Source organism: Lactuca serriola, chromosome 4, assembly GCF_051521515.1.
Source record: "Lactuca serriola cultivar US96UC23 chromosome 4, Lser_US96UC23_V15, whole genome shotgun sequence".
Lineage (NCBI taxonomy): Eukaryota > Viridiplantae > Streptophyta > Magnoliopsida > Asterales > Asteraceae > Lactuca > Lactuca serriola.
Window position 1 is genome coordinate 109,979,173 of NC_136411.1, and position 19,705 is coordinate 109,998,877.

Here is a 19,705-nt window from a genome sequence, read left to right on the forward strand (position 1 = left end):
TAACACCACTGACATATCAAAAGCAGATTCACTACCATGGTTGGGTTGTTTTGATTCAAGAAGAATGGATAATCCACAATGGAGGTGTTAATGTATGCATACAATCAGACATACAGAAAACCAGGAATGAGTCAAAGCATTATAAACAAGAATAAAGTTTCATAATTAGAAAATTAAGATTGATTATATGGAAAATTGAAATAGGTAATCATGAAAAGAGTCTAACAAAATTAAACTTCTATGAAAGATAACACCATAACAACATCGCAAAATACTCTCAGAAAAAAGAAACGAGACACAAATTAAAGATAGTTTCAAAAAGGGCAATAACATTACTCTGTTTTCAACGATATGATTTATGGAACCTAGCACGAGCACCACAACCTCCAAACTTCTTCGGTTCGCACCTTTTTGGATCAGCAACGAGAAGAGTCATGTTGTACCTCACGAGAATATCTTTGATTTCCTTCTTCTGTTCTTCATCAACGAATTTCTGGTAGTAAGCGACGAGAGCTTTCGAGATGCTTTGACGGATTGCGTAGATATGAGAAGTGTGACCTCCACCCTTGACGTGGATCCTCATGTCGACGCCAGCAAACTTGTGGCGTCCAAGAAGAAGGATCAGCTCGAACGCCTTGTATCGGAGGATTTCAGGATGAACAAGCTTAATTGGAACACCGTTGATTTTGATTAGGCCAGCACCAGCCTTGCAGTGAGTTACGGAAACCACCGTCTTCTTCCGGCCGAAGCATTGGACGGAATTTGGAGGAGCTGCCGGAGAGAATGGAAAATGGGTGAAGGGAAAGGCGACAATTGTAATTTTCAAACATAGGGCTTTTGGGTTTGACTTTGATATCCTATATTTAAAGGGATGATAAATATATTAATTATCTAACATATTTAAAAATGAAAAGATTATTATAATACCCTTAAATGATTTATTTAATAATTTATTATTTCCTGAATTGTCATTGGTTTATACAAGCACACAATAGTTGTCAAAAACATTTGAACCTCTCTCTCTCTCTCTGTCTCTCTCTCTCTCTCTCTATATATATATATATATATATATATATATATATATCACATAAAGGAAGACCCTAATATAAAATCAATTGGATGTTTTTCACATGGAAGTAACTGATGAATATCAATTAGAAGCTACAATAGAAAAATCATGTAATGGTTAAATATAGGGATGCAATAATCGAAATTTCAAGTAATCGATGGAACTGACCTTGAAGATAAACATAAAGTTATCTTTGTAGATTGAACCATCGATTGAGCAGGTAAGTTGGCGATTGAACATGTAAGGCCGGCGATTGAACAGGAAGTTGCGATGGAACGATACTGAGAGTAGAAGTGTAGAACGAGAGTGAAGACTGAAGAGTTTAATGTCAACGTTTGTTTTAGAATGAAATCCCTAGGAACACTTTGAATTAAAAGTAAATGAAGTTGTTATTATTATTATTATTATTATTATTATTATTATTATTAGTTTAAGTCACCACTATATAAATTAAAAAAACATTTAACTTTATTTAGAATAGGTGGATACCTGCCGGTATCGGTTTCGGGTAACAAGTGTTCTGGGTACCTGTTATTGGAATCGGAGCCGACAATTATGTAGCAGGTAACGGTTTTGAAAAAATAAGAATTGGAACCGGAACCACTTTAGGAAGTTCCGAAACTTTGGGAACCGGAACGGACCACTTAAGGCAGTTCCAATTCCAGAACCGACGGTTGCGAGACGGTTTCGATTCCAAAAACATATATCCGCTTTTTGTGCTCATCCCTATAACTTAGACACAAAATAGAACAAGTCTTAAATGATCCTTCTCAACAAATTTAGATTCTTTTTGTGCTCATCCCATTATGTCTATATAACGTGAACAACCACAAAACGTCTTCATGCCCCCATGTCAACATGTAATTGAATTGAGAAGTCAAACTGCTAACAATCACGTTTTTACAAATATTCTTTTTAGCTTTTAGTATGCACATTGTGTTCAAATAATTAATCTATATTTATTCTTTTAAATAATAGCAAACTATCTGCTAACCATAAGCTCTCTTGGTTCGACTCTTTTTAAATTGGTTGTCTTAAGGTTTATTATTTATTTATTTTTTATACATCAAAGTCTGAGATCTACTTTATAGGGATATCTCCAAAAATTATTGGATTATGGATATCGAAAATGAAGATTTAAAGGTAATAGCGCAAAAATTTGTTTTTAGCGGGTGACTTGTAGCGTTTTGTTAAACGCTACACGAAGTAACATTTGGATTTGGAGCGTTTTGTTTAAACTAAACGCTAGAAGCTTGTAGTGCCGAACGAAGCTTTTTGTTCAAAATGGAGCGTTTTGTCAAACGCTAGAAGCTAAAAGCTCTCAAACGTTCCGTGCCAAACACGCCATTCGAGAGGCAATTAGCAACTCAACAACTTTTTGTTCCATTTTCTGTGGAGTAAAATTTTCATCAGTACGAGTCAATGGAATGCAAAGGGTACACGACCACAACACACTGTTGTCCCTTATTTTTTTTTCTTTCTTCTTCTTCGCACTAGGAGTAGCTGTAACTTAGCAATTCGATTGTACTTAGATCGAACTTTGATGGAGCAATCAGTTAGTTAAAAAAATAACGAGGAAATTTCCATTTACTATAAAAGCTCCCATAGAAGTCATTAGAGGGATCTTTCCTATCAAAATCCATCTTAATTGAGATAGGAGATCAAAGACTTGAACTAGGAGTCAAGATATAAAGTTTTCCTATTATAAGAGGTTGTTCAAAAGGATCCTCTGTTTTTCCATCAAATATTTTGCTTTTTCCTGGAGACTTCGGTTCAAATATCCATGGATTCACATATTAATTAAGGTCGTGATAAAAAGCCGAAACTGAATAAGGATATTTTAGGATATTTTTTGGTTTGATTTTGGTTAAACCGAACATACCGAATAAATTATTTAATTAATATATTTTTATATTTTATATTTATAAATTAACATTTTTTTATTTAAATTAATAGATATTTATTAAAAATAGTTTTGTTAACTCATTATTTAATTTTAAACCATTATAGTTTTATAATTGTTTATGTATTATATTAAAAAACAACTAATTAGTTAAATGTCAATTAACCTTTGTAAGTTTTTTTTCCTTTTCATATACTTCTAAAGGTATATTGACTTGTCTCTATAAAAGCTTTTATGGCTACATCAATATTTTAAGACAACATATCATGAAAGTTTTTTATTTATTTATTTATTTATTTTTTATTTTTTTATTTTATATATATATATATATATATATATATATATATATATATATATATACTTCTAAAGCTATATTGTCTTGTATCTATTACTTTTGTGGCTACATCAATATTTTAAGACAACATGTAACATCTAAAGTTTTGAAGACCAAGAAAGGAAAGAAAACCCTAAGTTTAGGGGTCGACTCGGCGAGTCCAAGGAGGGACTCGGCGAGTCCGAGCGGGATCCGGGTCGAGGTGTAAGTGACCAACTCGGCGAGTCGGCCAAGTGGACTCGGCGAGTCTGGTCTGTGCAAGGAAAACCCTAAATTCAGGACTTGTAGCCTATTTAAGTGCCTCATTCTCTCCCCTAGGGTTCCTTTACTGCCTCTTTCACCCAGAACATTAAACCCTAGCCGCCATATCCTCTATTTTAGCCATTTGTTGCCTTGGAAGGTGCATTAAAGCTTGGAGAAGGAAGAAGGAAATTGGAGCAGCAAGAAGGGACCATAGATCTGGGATTGTGAGTTCATTCTGAGCATTTGGAGGTAATAAACTAGTTCCTGGACCCTTTTTGCACCTAGATCTATGTGTGGTTGTTGGGGCTTTTTAGCCATAATGTTATTATTTTGAGTTAGGAGCCAGATCTGAAGTTGCTACTTCAGATCTATGCATATTATGGTCTTGAGAAGCATAAAGTAGCAGCCCGTGAGTTGATTATGAAGCCTCCATGCCTTAAACCCTAGTTTGTGGTGTATTTTGCCTAGATCTCCTTCTCTACACGTAAAGTTTGCAACTTTACGTGAGGAATGGGCTTGGGAAGGGTATATCTATAGTTTGGAGTCCATGCATGACTCAAAAGTCCTCTACATGTATGGAGATCTGAATGGACTCGGCGAGTCCTTTGAGTGGACTCGGCGAGTAGCATGAAGATTTGGAGAAACTCGACGAGTGGGATGAACAGCTCGTCGAGTCAGATGAAGTTGGGCAGGAACTCGGCGAGTTAGATGAACAACTCGGCGAGTCTATTGAAGGTTGTCTTGGACTCGGCGAGTCAGGTCGCGAAAACCCCAAACCCTTCGAGTTGAGACTCGAATCAGTGAGTCGAATGGAGACTCGGTGAGTTGGACAGGTTAGGACTCGGAAATCGATAGACTTGGCGAGTCATGGACTGACTCGGCGAGTCGAGTTGCAAAGAGAAGGACTCTGAACATATGAACTCAGCGAGTTAATAGGGTGACTCAGCGAGTAGGGTTGACCTGGAAGGTTCACTTTGACCAGGACTTTGACTTTGACCAGAGTTGACTTGGTTGTCTTTCGAGGGTCAGTTAGACTCAATGTTGCTTTGACTTTGGTAGCTCGGGGAGCGAGTGGAGTAGGAGTTCAGAGAGTTTCCGGGCAGCAGCTAGTGGGTTCATCAGCCAGTTCAGCCAGTGCAGGTGAGTTTCCCTTTGTATGAATGGGTCTACGGCCACAATGCCAGCCCATGTAGTTATGATTAGAAGACCCGGGGGTTAGCCCTAGGCACAGTATGCTAGTATGATATTCGGGACGAGGTCCAATGACAGAGGGCGGGTGCCCAAGGAATGGTTATGTGATAGTTTATACTTGTTGTCTGCGTGATACTTGTATGTGCCTTGTAGGGGGTGAGTGTGGGCGAGGTCATGTGTCTCACCAATTGTAGAGTGTGGATGGTGTTCTGCATCTCATTAGCAGCAGATCAGGGGCGAGGACCAAGTTAGGGAAAGAGTGAGTGTGGGCTGGGCCTGTATCTCACTATCAGTAGGAGCATGGATGGGGTTCCATGACTCATCAGTAGAGTTCGGTTGTTAGGACCGGAGGGTAGTCAGACGCCCCAGAAACGTCTGACAGTATGAGATGATATGTTTATATGTTGGCAAGTTATGTTATATGTGATAGTGGTAGTAGGCGGGGGAATAGTCCCCAAGTTCGGTCGTTAGGACCGAAGGGTAGATCGGACACCCCAGATATGTCTGATAATATGTTATGTTATGATATTTGTGATAGTAGCTGAGTGTGGGCAAGGCCCGTATCTCAGAGATAGCAGAGTGTGGGCGAGGCCCGTACCTCCATGAGTGTGGGCGAGGCCCGTATCTCCTAGCTGATTAGTATATGATTGTATATGCTTGTATATTATGAGTTAGCGGTTGAGTGTGGGCAAGGCCCGTATCTCTCTGAGAGTGGAGTGTGGGCTAGGCCCGTATCTCCCAGATCGTAGAGTGTGGGCGAGGTCCATATCTCCCAGCTAGTGAAGTGTGGGCAGGGCCCGTATCTTCACGAGTGTGGGCGAGGCCCGTATCTCCCGGCTAGCGAAGTGTGGGCAGGGCCTGTATCTTCATGAGTGTGGGCGAGGTCCGTATCTCCCGACTAGCGAAGTGTGGGCAGGGACCGTATCTTCACGAGTGTGGGCGAGGCCTGTAACTCCTAGCTGAATGTTGTATGTTATATGCTTGCATGGTATGTGGTAGGGTGGGGAACTCACTAAGCTTCATGCTTACGGTTTTAAGTTTTGGTTTCAGGTACTTCCGGTAGCGGAGGGAAGAGCTCGGGGTGATCGCATGGCACACACCATAGTTTAGACAGCCTGGGAATGTTTACTCTGATAACGAACATGTATTTTGGAAACTAATACTCTGTTTATGTTTTGAAATGATGAATTTGCTTAAACTAATGTTTTATTAAAAGAAATTGTTAGTCTGAAATTTTGGGACGTTACACAACATATCATGAAATACCGAATATAATATGTATATATTAGTGTTTTTTTATTGGCTAAAGTATAGTAATTTGTTTTTCTTTTAGTTTAATATTTATTGTTAAATGCAAAATTTTATTCGGTTTAACCTACAAGCCGAACCAAATTAACCAGAACCAATTAAACCGAACTTTTGATTAACTTTAAACCGAAAAAGCTGACCGAACAACACCCCTGATATTAATAGGTTGTGTGTTGGAATTTTCAAGCTTGGAAAGAGGGGGCTACAATCAAAATTGAAACAAGGAATTTTAAACACGTTTACATTTTTTTGGGAGCACGTATGCATGAATTTAAGGCAAGATGAGAAATATTTTAGGGTTGTATATATAGGGCCTTTATGAGGGTCTATTTCCTAAAAATATTGACTGTAGTAGGCCTGTTGAAAATACCCAATATCCGATTACCCAGCACGACCCGGTTTGAACTTAGGTAGATCGGGTCGTGTAAATCGGGTTTCGGGTTTAGAAATTCGGGTATTCGGGTAACCCGATATTTAAATAGGTCGGGTATTGGGTAAGTTTAAAAAAATTCAGGTATACCCGAATACCCGATTTAGAAAAAAAACTAATTAATACACTAATTATAGTAACTATTAAAGTTGTATCATTATTTTACATAATTATTGTTCCTTATAGTTTAAACCAAATGTTATATGGCTTCGTTATTTGAACGGTATATAATAAATGCAAAAGAAATTGTTAATAATGAAATGACGCTTTAAACATAGGGCTAATGGCATAAAAACCCTCATATTTGCACAAAATTGACGGATTTGCCCAAAGTTCAAATTTAGGTCCGTATTTGCCTCAAACTTGCATTTAATTTGTCGTTTTTGCCAAGTACTCGGTTTCCCTTTAATCAACCGGTTACCACTTGCTTAGGTGGAAGATACATGACATTTATGATTTAAAAACCCATTCACAGACATCCTCGTGTGCAATTGATCCCTTCGACCCCCACAGTTAGTCACAAAGCTACAACGGAAAAATGACAACTTCGTCTTCAAGATCAAGCTTCAATGGTGGTACAAGAATGAGGAACAAGAAGGTAATAAGATGCGACTGTGGTGATGTTTGTGGTGTATCAATCTCACGAACACCTGATAACCCAGGAAGAAAATTTTGGGGCTGCCCTAATTATTAGGTAAAAATCTCTTTATTTTTGTACTAATTTCTCCCTAAAATTTTAGGGTTGCTCTAACTTCCCAAAGAGGAACGTATGTAATAGAACCCTAATCTTTTTTTTGTTTTAGGTGGAAGGAGGTAACTATGGTTTTTTCAAATGGGCAGATGAAGTACTAGGTCAAAATATGGAGATGTGTCATACAGAGGAGATCAAGCCATTGTTAGAATTGATCATAGGGTTATTAGTGGTTATATCGTTGATACTAGAAATAGTGGTTATTAAGATGTAGTTTTGTTGGTTTTTCCTGTATTAGTAATATATTAAGGGTGATGAAGAATTGTTACATCTTTGTAATGTTTTTTTTGAACGGCTGAATGTTACATGTTTGTAATTTATTAAGGGTATTAATGGTAATGTTATTAATGGTAGTTAATTGCTATCTCATGTATATGTTGCATGAATGGAAGTACATTGCATAAAAGGAAGGCTAATGAATGGAAGTACAATGAAAGTACATTAGTTACATTCACAATGAAAGTAAACTTTGCATTAATGGAATTGCACTAACTTGCATAAAAGGAATTGCACTAATGAAATGAAGAATTGTTACATCTTTGTAATGTTTTTTTTGAACGGATGAATGTTACATGTTTGTAATGTATTAACGGTATGCTACATGTTTGTAATGTATTAACGGTATTAATGGTAATGTTATTAATGATAGTTAATTGCTATCTCATGTATATGTTGCATGAATGGAAGTACATTGCATAAAAGGAAGGTCTAATGAATGGAAGTATAATGAAAGTACATTAGTTACATTCACAATGAAAGTAAACTTTGCATGAATGGAATTGCACTAACTTCCATAAAAGAAATTGCACTAATGAAAGTACATTGTTAATGCTTAACATTTACTAGAAAATAAAATAAAAACATCATGGTTACCATAATAGGGGGCATCCATTATAAACCTTAATATAAAGCATCCATTACATAAGTTTTACTAGCATGTAGCAGCCATCCATTTTGTATACCAAAACATGTACCCAAAAGCCTAAAACATATCCAAAAAAGGCAAACCATAAACAAATGGATGTATGCTGCAAGTAGTGGGTGTATATAAAAAAATAACCAAAAAGGGCTACCTATACAATTGCCCAATGATACCATCCCCACTTTTGCCCCCATATACCTAGGTAACTACTCTAAATCTACTGGATAGCTAGATGTGGAACCCCTTCCATCTTTGTCAAAACAAGGTTTCTTCAGCTTTTGCGGGATGATTCTTTCTGAGGGCTTTCTTGTCCTTCTAGGTGGTAGATGCCCTTCATCATCAGCATCATTTCCCTCCAAATCTATTGCATCATCCTCACCAGCAGCATCACCTTCATCCTCAATATCACCATCACCTTCTCCATCACCTTCACTAGCACCATCACCTTCACCAGCACCATGACCATCACCCTCACCCTCACCTGCTACTTCACCAGCATCATCAGCATCACCCTCACCCTCATTTCCTTCCATCTCACCATCAACATATGGAATATCCTCAACTTCATTGACATCCTGTTAATAAAAATTTGAAAAATACTTATTAATAAAAGATATAAACATGTTTGTTACTAATGTTAGCAATTATAAAATGATGAAGGCAAACTACCCATCTCAATTGGTGGCATATCATCCAATTCAACTTTAACCCCCTTCATGCTCTCTATTTCAGCCATGCTATATCCTGCCCCAAGTAGGTCTGCTACACTTTCTAGATCTAGCATCACCATCTCTGGGAGAACATCACTTGCATTTCCTTCAGTGAATCCAGGTTCAGGATTACCCTCATTCTTATATTGACTTTTTTCATCAGTACCTTTAAGAATAGCATCCATTGCATCTTCAACCTCCTCAAGTATTTTTGTCAGGTCAGTTTCAACATCCTGAACACCTTTTCATCATTAGCATGATGAATACTTTGAATAATAGCATCCATTGCATCTTGGAATCCATCACCTTTCTGATAATTATACTTTGCTTGGCTAAGAGAAGCTTCAAAAGTGCACATCATATCAACCAAACTATCATCATCAATATCTTCTTTGTCAAACAAATCTTTCATTTTTTCCTCACATCCCCTACCTTCAGCAAGACCTTTTAAACCATCATGCTAATCAAGTAGAACTCTATCTTCAACAATGTCACCACCTCTTTTTATCCCCAACTTCCTTTTGCTTTTAACAAATTTAGAACCTGATGCTTGATTTGGGTAAGATTGGACCTTTTTCCTTGGCCTTCCTTTCTTCTTTGGTAGCATAGGAACTGCTTCCTGCCTCTCAGACCTATCACATGATGCTTGACTGGGTTCAAATTGTTCCTTCCTTGGCCTTCCTTTCTTCTTTGGCGGCAGAGGGACAGGTTCCTACCTCTCAGACCTATCACATGATGCTTGACTGGGTTCACATTATTCCTTCCTTGGCATTCCTTTCTTCTTTGGTAGCATAGGGACAGGTTCCCTGGTTGTATTCTTGCATCCCTTCTGGTTATGGCCATACAGTGACATCCCCATTTTCATGGCCAGAAAAGACCGATTTTGTTTATGCTTTATAAAAATCAGAGTACCTCTTTTAATAAAAATGTTGCGGAATTTGTTCCCAAAAAAACATGATAAATACGTTATCAAAGCATTTTTGAAGAAAAGTATTTTTATTCATTTTAAAACATTTGGGATGTCATGGTCAATACAGAAACATAAGCATAAATAGAAGTTACACTCATTATCACTAGTGATTTATATCTCCTTAATCTCTCAGTGTAATGTAACTTCATATTGACACCTGTGATATAAATAAACTGAGTGGGTCAGGTTGGGAAACCTGCTGAGTACATAGGTTTTCAACCTACAATAATATAATTATTATATTTAAACATCAAACAATCAACCCAATTACCCAATTACCCAATTACCCATTCCCATTATCTTCTTAAGGATTTACCCTAAGGATCAGCTAATCCTTATTTATTCATTCCTAAGGATCATCCTAAGGAAACAACATGAAGTCCATTGTTGCCAATGACACAGTGGTCAAGCGCAGCTGCTAATATTATCGTGTAGGTGCAGCTGCTAGAATTGAGACTTTTTCTATGAGGCGCTTCTACCGGTATTGACCTTTAAACGCTACTGTCATGGTCATAAGGCTCCCTATCAGGCGCAACTGCCGATACTGTCCTTAGAGCGCAACTGCTAGGAGGTTTACCGTAGATCTAAAACATCTATGGGTTGTGGCGCAGGTGCCAGTGCTCATCTATGGGGTACTAGGTCCATTGCTGCCAATGTTTACCTATAGGGCACTAGGTCCATACTACTGATGTTCCTCTATTTCATCTTTTATCCCTCATCATTCATCTATCCATGTTTTACCCAACATATTTTGTAGATATAAAATACTTTATACAGTTTACATCATTTAAAACATGTATAAAATCATTCATCCATCATAGGCAGCAAGTATTCAGACAATATGCACACATAGCACATAATTTATATTAAAATACTTCATATCTATGTGTAAGATGAAAAGGGACTATGCACTCACTTGGTAAGGTGGTGACTCGGTACTCGGATAACACTTCGTTACTCTTAAAACAATTTTCCTCGGACAAAACCTAGTATCATTACCACTAGAGTTTAGTCTAATATTCACCGAGACTAATTAATAGTCTAGCTATTATTAATATTATATAAGCGTTAAACAATACTTATATAACCCATAATAATAGCCCAAATACTCCTTATAAGGTCCTAATAACATTACTATAGTGAAACATAAGCTATACGAAAGATATGGTAGGCATAGCTCACTTACAGCGGGTTTTTCGCAAAAATCGGGCTTCGATGGAGCAGTGTTCCTGAGCCGAAAGGTTCTTTTCTCGGGGCTCCGGAAGCCTCGGGGCTTCCTTCAGGTGCTAGGGGGTTTACATAGGCGTTTAGGGGGGTTAGGGGCTAGAGAGAGGGTCTAGAGAGAGAAAGAATAGTTTGGGAAGGTGTGAAGAATGAGGGAACCCAGCACCTCTATTTATAGGCTGAATTCCTGATGGACTCGCCGAGTAGGAGGACCTGCTCGCCGAGTTAGGGCATGTGGCAGCCTTCTAGTGGTGCCACGTGTCCAATTATGGTGGTGCCATGTCATCCCTTATCGCATATCAACCTTCAAACTTAGAAAAATCATAACTCTTGCATACGAGATCCATTTTCAACGTTCTTTTCTTCAACGCGTAGGTAAAATCAAGATCTACAACTTTCATTTAGACTCCGTCAGCTAATTCTTGACCGATCTCAAATTTAACAGTAGGAGGCGTTTAGACTGTTAAATGACCGCGAAGAATTCGTAACTTCTTCAAAAGGAATCCGTTTTCGTCTATCTTTTTACCTTTGAGTTCCTATTAATGAGATCTTCAACTCTCATTTAGGTCGCATAAGCCAAAAAACCGCTCGAACTAAAATTCGAGTTTCGGGCCGTGTACTGCTAAGCCAAATCTTAGAAAAATCATAACTTCCTCATACAAAGTCAGATTTGGGCGTTCTTTTTATGGATGTTCTCGGTTTAACGTATACTAAAACTTTGGTTTTGATCACAAAGGCTAAAAATCGATGCATCATAAATTTACTATTTACGCTTCCCGGTGTCGTGTCAGTTTTGCCGTAAAACTTCGACGGGCCATAACTTCTTCGTTATAACTCGGATTTCGGCTTTCTTTATATGTACGGAAACCTTGAGACATATTCTATAACTTGGTTAAGACTATTTATTATAAATATTCTTTTTGCCAAAAAGTCATTTTCGACACTTATTGCCTCTAAATTAACTAGTCCAGATATGCGAGCGTTACACATACTCAAAGCATTTACCACACCTTACAGTTCTTGGGGTGTGTACTCTTCCATCATTTTCAGTTACATGTCTCCTTCTATTGACCTTTGGCCTACCAGGCATTCTCCTTGACACTGGTGGAAAGGGCTTTATAAATTCAGTTTGAGGCCATAGATTTGAGCCATTCACTGGACTAATGTTAGCAGAGTAACACTTAAGGAATTGCTCCTTAGAAAACATGTGATCAATGTACTCATTAGGTGTTTGCTGGATATAGTTGATGGTTGCAATGGCGTGAACACATGGGATCCCAGCCAGATCCTATAACCTGCAGGTACAATGCCTTCCATCTAAATCCACCATGTAGCTATCACATCCTCTCCTTGCTTCAAACACATGTTGTTGACTATGAATTACTAACCAAAACCTACATCCACAAGTTACATGTTAAAGTTTTACCTAATGAAATTAAAATATAAGTTACATGTTCAAGGTCTACCTAATGAAATTAAAAGAAAAGTTACATGTTAAAATTTTACCTAATAAATTTAAAATAAAAGTTACATGTTAAAGTGTTACCTCATGTTCTTCCCAAAAAGCTTCATCTTCTATAACACTGCTGGACATATACGGGTATTCCATTTAGTGCTTTCCTCAATCATGTGAGCAAACCTGTCCATGATGTATATCCTTATTTCCTCAAGCATTGTGATCAATGGCTTTTTCCTAGCATCCACAATGATGGAGTTGAATCACTCTAATATACCATTCTCCACTTCCTCACATGCATACCCTGTACTCATGTAAGCTCTACACCATGTTTGGGGTTCTTTGCACATGAGATGCTCATATGCACAAAGATTGAGCTTTTTAATTGTGTCCATATGTCTCTTGAAATCACCTTCCACACAGCTCATAGTTACAGCCCAAAACAGTTTCTTCAACTCCACCCCAGTGTAAGCTTTTCTAAAATTTGCATATATGTGTCGGGCACAATGCCTGTGCTCCACATGTGGCAATATATCTTTAACAGATTGCAACAAACCCTATACAAAAACCAGCAAACATGTAAGTGTTTATAAGTTGTTTGAAAAGGATTAATATGTTATAAAGAAACTTACTTTATGTTGATCTGATATAACTACCAAGCCCCTTCCATCAATAAGGTCTAGATCACCACTGAGTAGCTCAAGGAACCAAGTCCAGTTGGACTTATTTTCCATATCAACAACAGACCAAGCAATTGGATAAACCTGGTTGTTGGCATTTCTACCAATGGTTGTTAGCAGTTCACCCTTCACCTTCCCTTTTAGAAAGCACCTGTCAAGCCCAATTACTCTCCTACACCCTCTTTTCCAGCTATCACTTAGGTCTTTGAAACAAATGTAAAACCTGTGAAAATAATTCTTTCCATTTGGATTCGTTTTTACACTAACTTGACATGTTGACCCCGGGTTTGACCTTAAAAATTCATGGACATAATCCCATATCCTTGCATAATGCTCCGTGAGTTTACCTTCTATTAAATTTTTGGCCCATCTCCTTTCCCTTCTAACCTGTCCTATAGATACCACAGACCTATACCTTTGTCTGATTTCATCAATCATTTCCTGAAGTTTCATCTTTGGCTTATTTGCAATTTCAGTCACATAATGTCTTCCATTCCATTCAGGGGACACAATGGACCCAAACTTAAACTGCCTACAACATTTATGGTCACCATTCATAGCTTTGATCTGAAAAGATCTTTCTTTGTACATCCATGCAACATAAATTCTGAAAGGGCATTTATTCTCTTCCTTCCTATTGCCACATCTAGCTACAATTCTTTTACTATCACATTTTTCAAAGTATATTCTATAGCCATGTGACACTGCATAATTGGTGACACAAAACTTCAGTTGGGAAGGGGATTCAAAGATGTCACCAAGATTTGGTACCATCTTGTCCCACTTGATGGTTGGGTCGTGAATTCTATAGTTGTTTTTCAATACCTCCTGTTCATCTTCATCACTCTGCCAATCAGTAGCATGGTACACTTGTGCTTTGACTTCATCTGCCATACTAGAATTTCGTAGGTTGTCACCACTTAATAGAACATTTAGGAAGGTGTCCTTACATTTATCGAGTGAGGACACAAATTCTTCCTCTGGTTCGTGGTCCATGTAAATGTCGTGGAGTTCAAAATCCATTTCACTCAAGCCAACAAATGGCTCATGTATGCCAGCAAAGGGGTCAACGTACCCTTCGTCTAATGAAGACATTACACCCTCCTGCATCAACGCACTAACTTTAAGAACACATTTCAATAAATGTTGAATGTAAACGTAATTTCAGTCTCTAAGAAAACCCTTTTTTCTCTCTGTGTATACAGTCAATGAAATGGGAAAAGGTGAAGAGTGATCGGGTTATAGAGGGAGATGAGATGCGACAGTTTAACATATGTAACATAATTGGAGTTTTTTGCCAAACGACGTTAATGAGCCTTCCACCTAAGCAAGTGGTAACCGGTTGATTAATGTGAAACCGGCTACTTGGCAAAAATGACATATTAAATGCAAGTTTGAGGCAAATACGGACCTAAATTTGAACTTTGGGCAAATCCGTCAATTTTGTGCAAATATGAGGGTTTGTATGCCATTAGCCCTTAAACATAATGTTACAACAAATATAATGAAAATGAATAAGATGTTAGATTCCCCTGTATTTTATTTGTGCACTAGGAATCTGTTTTTTTTTCAGCATGTGTTTGTTTTTTTGTCATTTCTTCATAGTGAATTGAAATATCACTATATAATTGGTCCCTACAATTTAGATAACATGCTAAATTTTTTTATAACTTTTATGTACTCTCCTTTTACATTAATCATGTAACATGTTTGGTTAGTCCAAATTTGATCAAGCATTGATCATATACTCCATAAACTGTTTTTTTTTATTAAAATTTGAAATGGAATGCAAAAATCACATAACACAAAAAATGACTTGTATTGTTATCGAATATGTACTTGTATTTGTATGAAATATTTTGTTACCCATTTTTTTTATTAAAGCTACCAAAATGCAAAATAGAATTAAAAAAATCAATAAGTGACTTAAGTAATTTTCGGGTATACCCGAAAATACCCGACCCGACCTATAACATGAATACCCGAAACCCGAGAACCCGAATTACAACATAGGTCGGGTATCAGGTATTATTATTTTAAGGAAATACCCGACCCATTCTACCAGAAACCCGAAAATTTTACCTAATCAACACCCCTAGACCGTAGTAGGCTTGGATAGGTAACATTGAAATATATGTAATTGCAAATGTTCTTGTTGAGGCTGGAAATACTACTTCTTGGAATTGGTTTCTACGATGCTTGGGAGGTAACTTGGATCTAAGCATGTCATCTAACTTCACATTCATCACTGCTAGAAAAGGACTTGGTTTCATTTTGTTGTTTCATTGTGTTGCTTTCTTTTAACCGTTGAACATAGAGTTTGAAAACTTAAATTCAACTTGGATTCTTTGGTTAAGGAAATCCAATGATGGCTATCTTTTTGTAATTGTTGATACAAGGTATATTTTCCCTCGAAGGACGTCAATCTCATCAATATGTATATATACGAATATTACAAATGTGGGCCAACAACAAAATACAATGGGCTTGAATACATGAGCCTATATACAAAATACTAAATACAATAATATCGCTAACATCACTTGCAGTTTGAACGAGTGTTGAAAACCTAATGTTCATACTGGGTCAGAAGTCAATGAAGACGAGGGAACATGAAGAACATGAATGTGGTCGGTAGCAACCCGATCACGAACAAAATGAATATCAATATCGATGTGTTTGGTCCATAGATGTTGAACATGATTGTCAGTCATGTAAACAACATTAACGTTATTGCTAAAGTTTATTTTCCCATAATGAATAATTCATTAAGTAAACATATATGTACAATACAAACCCTTTGGGACAAATACACAATACAATGGGCTAAGTAAAATGACCTAGATTATAACGAGAATAATACATAAATTGGTATCTACTAACATCCCCCCGCAGTTGGATCGGGAGGAGAATTCCGAACATTCAAACTGGTCCTGAAGTCGTTGAAAAGCTACTATGGAAGGCCTTTTGTAAAGAGGTCATCATACTAAGCGGATGAGGCGACGTGAATGACATGAATAATGCCCCTGACAACCAAGATCACGAACAAAATGAATGTCAATCTCTATGTGTTTCGTACGTTGGTGCTGCATTGGGTTATGTGTCATGTACATATAGCTGATTTAGTCATAGTAGACGATTGTGGTATTGGAGGGAGGACACCGAAGCCCAGGAAGTAAATTACGAACCTAGCAAGTCTCCTCAACGACATTAGCAACACCGTGATACTCAATCTTGACATTTGACCGATAAATAACCCCCTAGCATTTAGAAGACCAAGCGATCATACTATCTCCAAGAAAAACATAGTACCCAGATGTGGAGCGATGAGAGACTGGAAACCCACCCTAGTCTACATCAAAGTAGGCACGGAGATCTAATGTAGGGGAGAAATAGAGTTGCAAACCATGATCCAAAGTACCATAAAATGTAGTGTAAGATATGCATCAGTGTATAAAGATGAGGCTCTCGAGGATCATGCATGAATAAGCAAATCGGTTGTACTACATAGGCAATATCTGGTCTAGTAAAAGTGAGGTATTGAAGTACTCCAGCAAGGCTGCAATAAAGTGATGGGTCTGAAATGGGGGGAACTATTGCATCCAGCTTACGAGTGGTCTCAACATGCGTACGGGCTGGATTGCATTGAGTCATATGAGCCGGCTCTAGGATCTCAGAGGTATACTTTCTCAGAGAAAGAAATAGACCATGGGAGGAGCGGGTGGCAAGGATGCCCAAAAGATAATTGAGAGCTCCAAGATCAGTTATGGCAAACTCTTTGCTAAGCTGATCAATGATAGACCATAGAAAAATAGAAGATGAAGCTGTCAGAATGATATCGTTAACATAAAGTAGGAGGTATGCAGTGCCAGCTCAGTGACGATATATAAAAAGAAATTATGCTGAAACCACAGACGAAGAGCATGTTGAGCAAAACGCTGATACTAGGCCTGAGGGGCCTATTTTGGACCATAGAGGGACCATTGAAGGTGGAACACATAATCTGGATGATGCGGATCACAAAAATCAGGAGGCTAGTGCATGTAAACTGTCTCCTAAAGTTGTTCATGAAGAAATGCATTCTTCACATCATGATGATGAATGGGCTAGTGTGTGGAGACAACCAGACTAAGAATGGTCCGTATAGTGGACGGTTTTACAAAATGGGCTAAACGTCTCATCACAACCAACACCTTGTTGTTAACTACGGTCGTTGGCAACCAGGCACGCTTTATAGCGTGATAGAGAGCCATCAACATTAAATTTGTGTTTAAAAATCCACATAAATCTAACCATATTCGCCCTGGGGGTCAAGGAACATGGGCCCAAGTGTCAATTGTAATAAGAGCGTTGTACTCCTCATTCATGGCTTTATGCTAGTTTGGGTCTTTCAAATCCTGTAAGTGAGACCTTGGGATAGTTGAAATGGAGGAATTATGGAGGTTAAGGCAAGTGATTGGTTTGGCAATGCTGCTTTTTGATCTTGTGTGGATATGATGAGTTGGAGGTGGAGGGTGGGGGTGGGTTGGGAGGTGGTGGTTGAGGAGGTGATGGTGGTGAGTTATGGGTTGGATCAGAGATAATGTGAGAGGAGGTAAGGGTAGGAGATAATATTTGGCAAAGGTTGGGAGATAATTTAGAGCCATAAAGGAAATCGTAGGATGGGGGATTTAAAGGAGTAACCAAACCAAAAGGGAATATAGTCTCATAAAAAATAACATGATGAAAAAGAATGATATGTTTAGTAGAAAGATCATAACAGCGGAAATCATGATGGTAGGCGGGGTAGCCAAGGAAGATACAAGGTGTGGAGCTAGCGTGGTTGGAGTTTATGTGTAGTGTTTTGGTGGGGAAAACATAGACAACCAAAGATGAAGAGGAGATCATAGCTAGGATGGCGTTGAAAAATCTGATGCTGAGGACTGTCATTAGATATGGAGGCAGATGGAACAATGTTGAGTAAGTAGCCAACCATGTGGAGAGGTTTGGGCCAGAAAGTGAGAGGCAGATGGGAATGAAACAATATCATTCGCATCATGTTATTTATGGTAAAAATCATAAGTTCAAAGTGACCGTTTTGTTGAGAGTTATGAGTTCATTTGATCATATTAAAGAGATGAATAAATTTGTCAAATACTTTAGATTTTTGTTTGACAGGGTACACCCAAAGATAATGAGTGTGATGATCTTGAAATAAAGCATAATAACGTAAACCGCCTTTACTAGTAATAGGAGATGTCCACAAATTCGAATGAATTATTTCAAAAGGTTCAGACACAGTATATTCTGATAAATAAAAAGGTAATCTAGTATGTTTTCTAAGTTGAAAAGCTTGAAAAATAACATTATTTTTGATGAAGAGCAAGAAATCGAACTATTAGATGCTAAATGCTTCAAGACTTGATCGTTGGGGTGACCGAGTCTTTGGTGCCAAGTAGAGGAGGAAGCGGACACAAAAACGTGACTACTAGATCCGAAAACATGATAGAGTGGTCCGGAATTATCACAATGGATGAGGGGGCGACATGTCTAATAATCAAGAACAGTAAAACCGTAAGGATAAAAATCAATAGAACAATTATTATGTGTAGTAAATTTTTAGACAGAGATGAGGTTTTTAATGATGTTAGGTGTTATGGGAACATTTTCTAAGTATAAGGGGTGGTTTGGGTTTTGGATAAGGAAATACGTATGTTTAACGCTTAGATTCTGGTATGAAATTATTTTTCCAATTGTTTAAGTTTTCTTTTTGGACTTGGCATGTTGGAGCCTCAACACGACGTGTCGAGAAGTTTTTTGCCACAAGCTTTAATGTAGCAAAACGACGAGTTGAGCAGCCTCAACTCGGCATGTTGGCAGCAGGGAAGGAAACCCTAATTTTTAGGGTGTTGCACCCTATTTAAAGGCCTTAAGTCCCTTGGCTGGCCTCCCTACCAGCCTCCTCTATCCAGAAACCCTAAAATCGAGTATCATTTTGCATTGTTGAGTGTGTGAGCTTGTAGAGAGCCTTGAGTGTTCATTTTTGGTGCGTGTTGTAGGAGATAAGGAACTAGGACTTGCTTGGTTTGAAGAAGAGGTCTTTGATCTAGAGTCACTATGTCATTATCCAAGTTTTTGAGGTATCAAGTTCTCACCTTGCTTATTAGTTGCTTAGACCTCTTATTGGGTTGGATTGTATGCTTTTAGCCATGGTTGGGTGGATGATGGGGAATTAGGGCATCCCAAATGTTTGTTCTTTTAGATCTAAGATTTGCATGAACTCTTTTGGCATAAAGGTGCCAACTATATGGTCTTAAAGGCTTCATGCATTCATTAAATCCTTCTTTTGACCTCTTTTGAGCATTAGAGCGAGCGTAAAGTTGGGACCTTTACATGGCTATTCAACTTTAAGGGACCATATCTGCATTTTGGGGCTATATCTTTGATGATTAAGTGCTTAATGATTAAGCCATCACCCTTTTTAGCCTAGTGTGTGGGTTTTGGACCCATTTTGGTGGTTCCTAGGGGTAAAGTT

At 38.0% G+C, this 19,705-nt stretch overlaps 1 protein-coding gene across 1 annotated transcript; it reads right to left on the reverse strand.

The window, feature by feature from the left end:
* Nucleotides 1–343: 343 nt before the first annotated feature.
* LOC145098715 (small ribosomal subunit protein uS9-like) lies at nucleotides 344–2,004 on the reverse strand. Its single transcript, XM_079036325.1, has 2 exons — nucleotides 1,889–2,004; nucleotides 344–857 (listed from the first exon to the last, which is right to left on the reverse strand). Exons 1-2 carry the CDS (start codon nucleotides 2,002–2,004, stop codon nucleotides 344–346), a joined length of 630 nt encoding a protein of 209 aa, XP_078892451.1.
* Between the last annotated feature and the right edge of the window lie 17,701 nt (nucleotides 2,005–19,705).

Bases quoted from the DNA above. Each gene is read 5' to 3' on its own strand.
- LOC145098715 (XM_079036325.1), bottom strand. From the start codon at position 2,004: ATGTGCATACTAAAAGCTAAAAAGAATATTTGTAAAAACGTGATTGTT. The intron at 858-1,888 runs GTTATATAGACA...CTTTAAATATAG, and splicing joins GACGTTTTGTGGTTGTTCAC to GATATCAAAGTCAAACCCAA.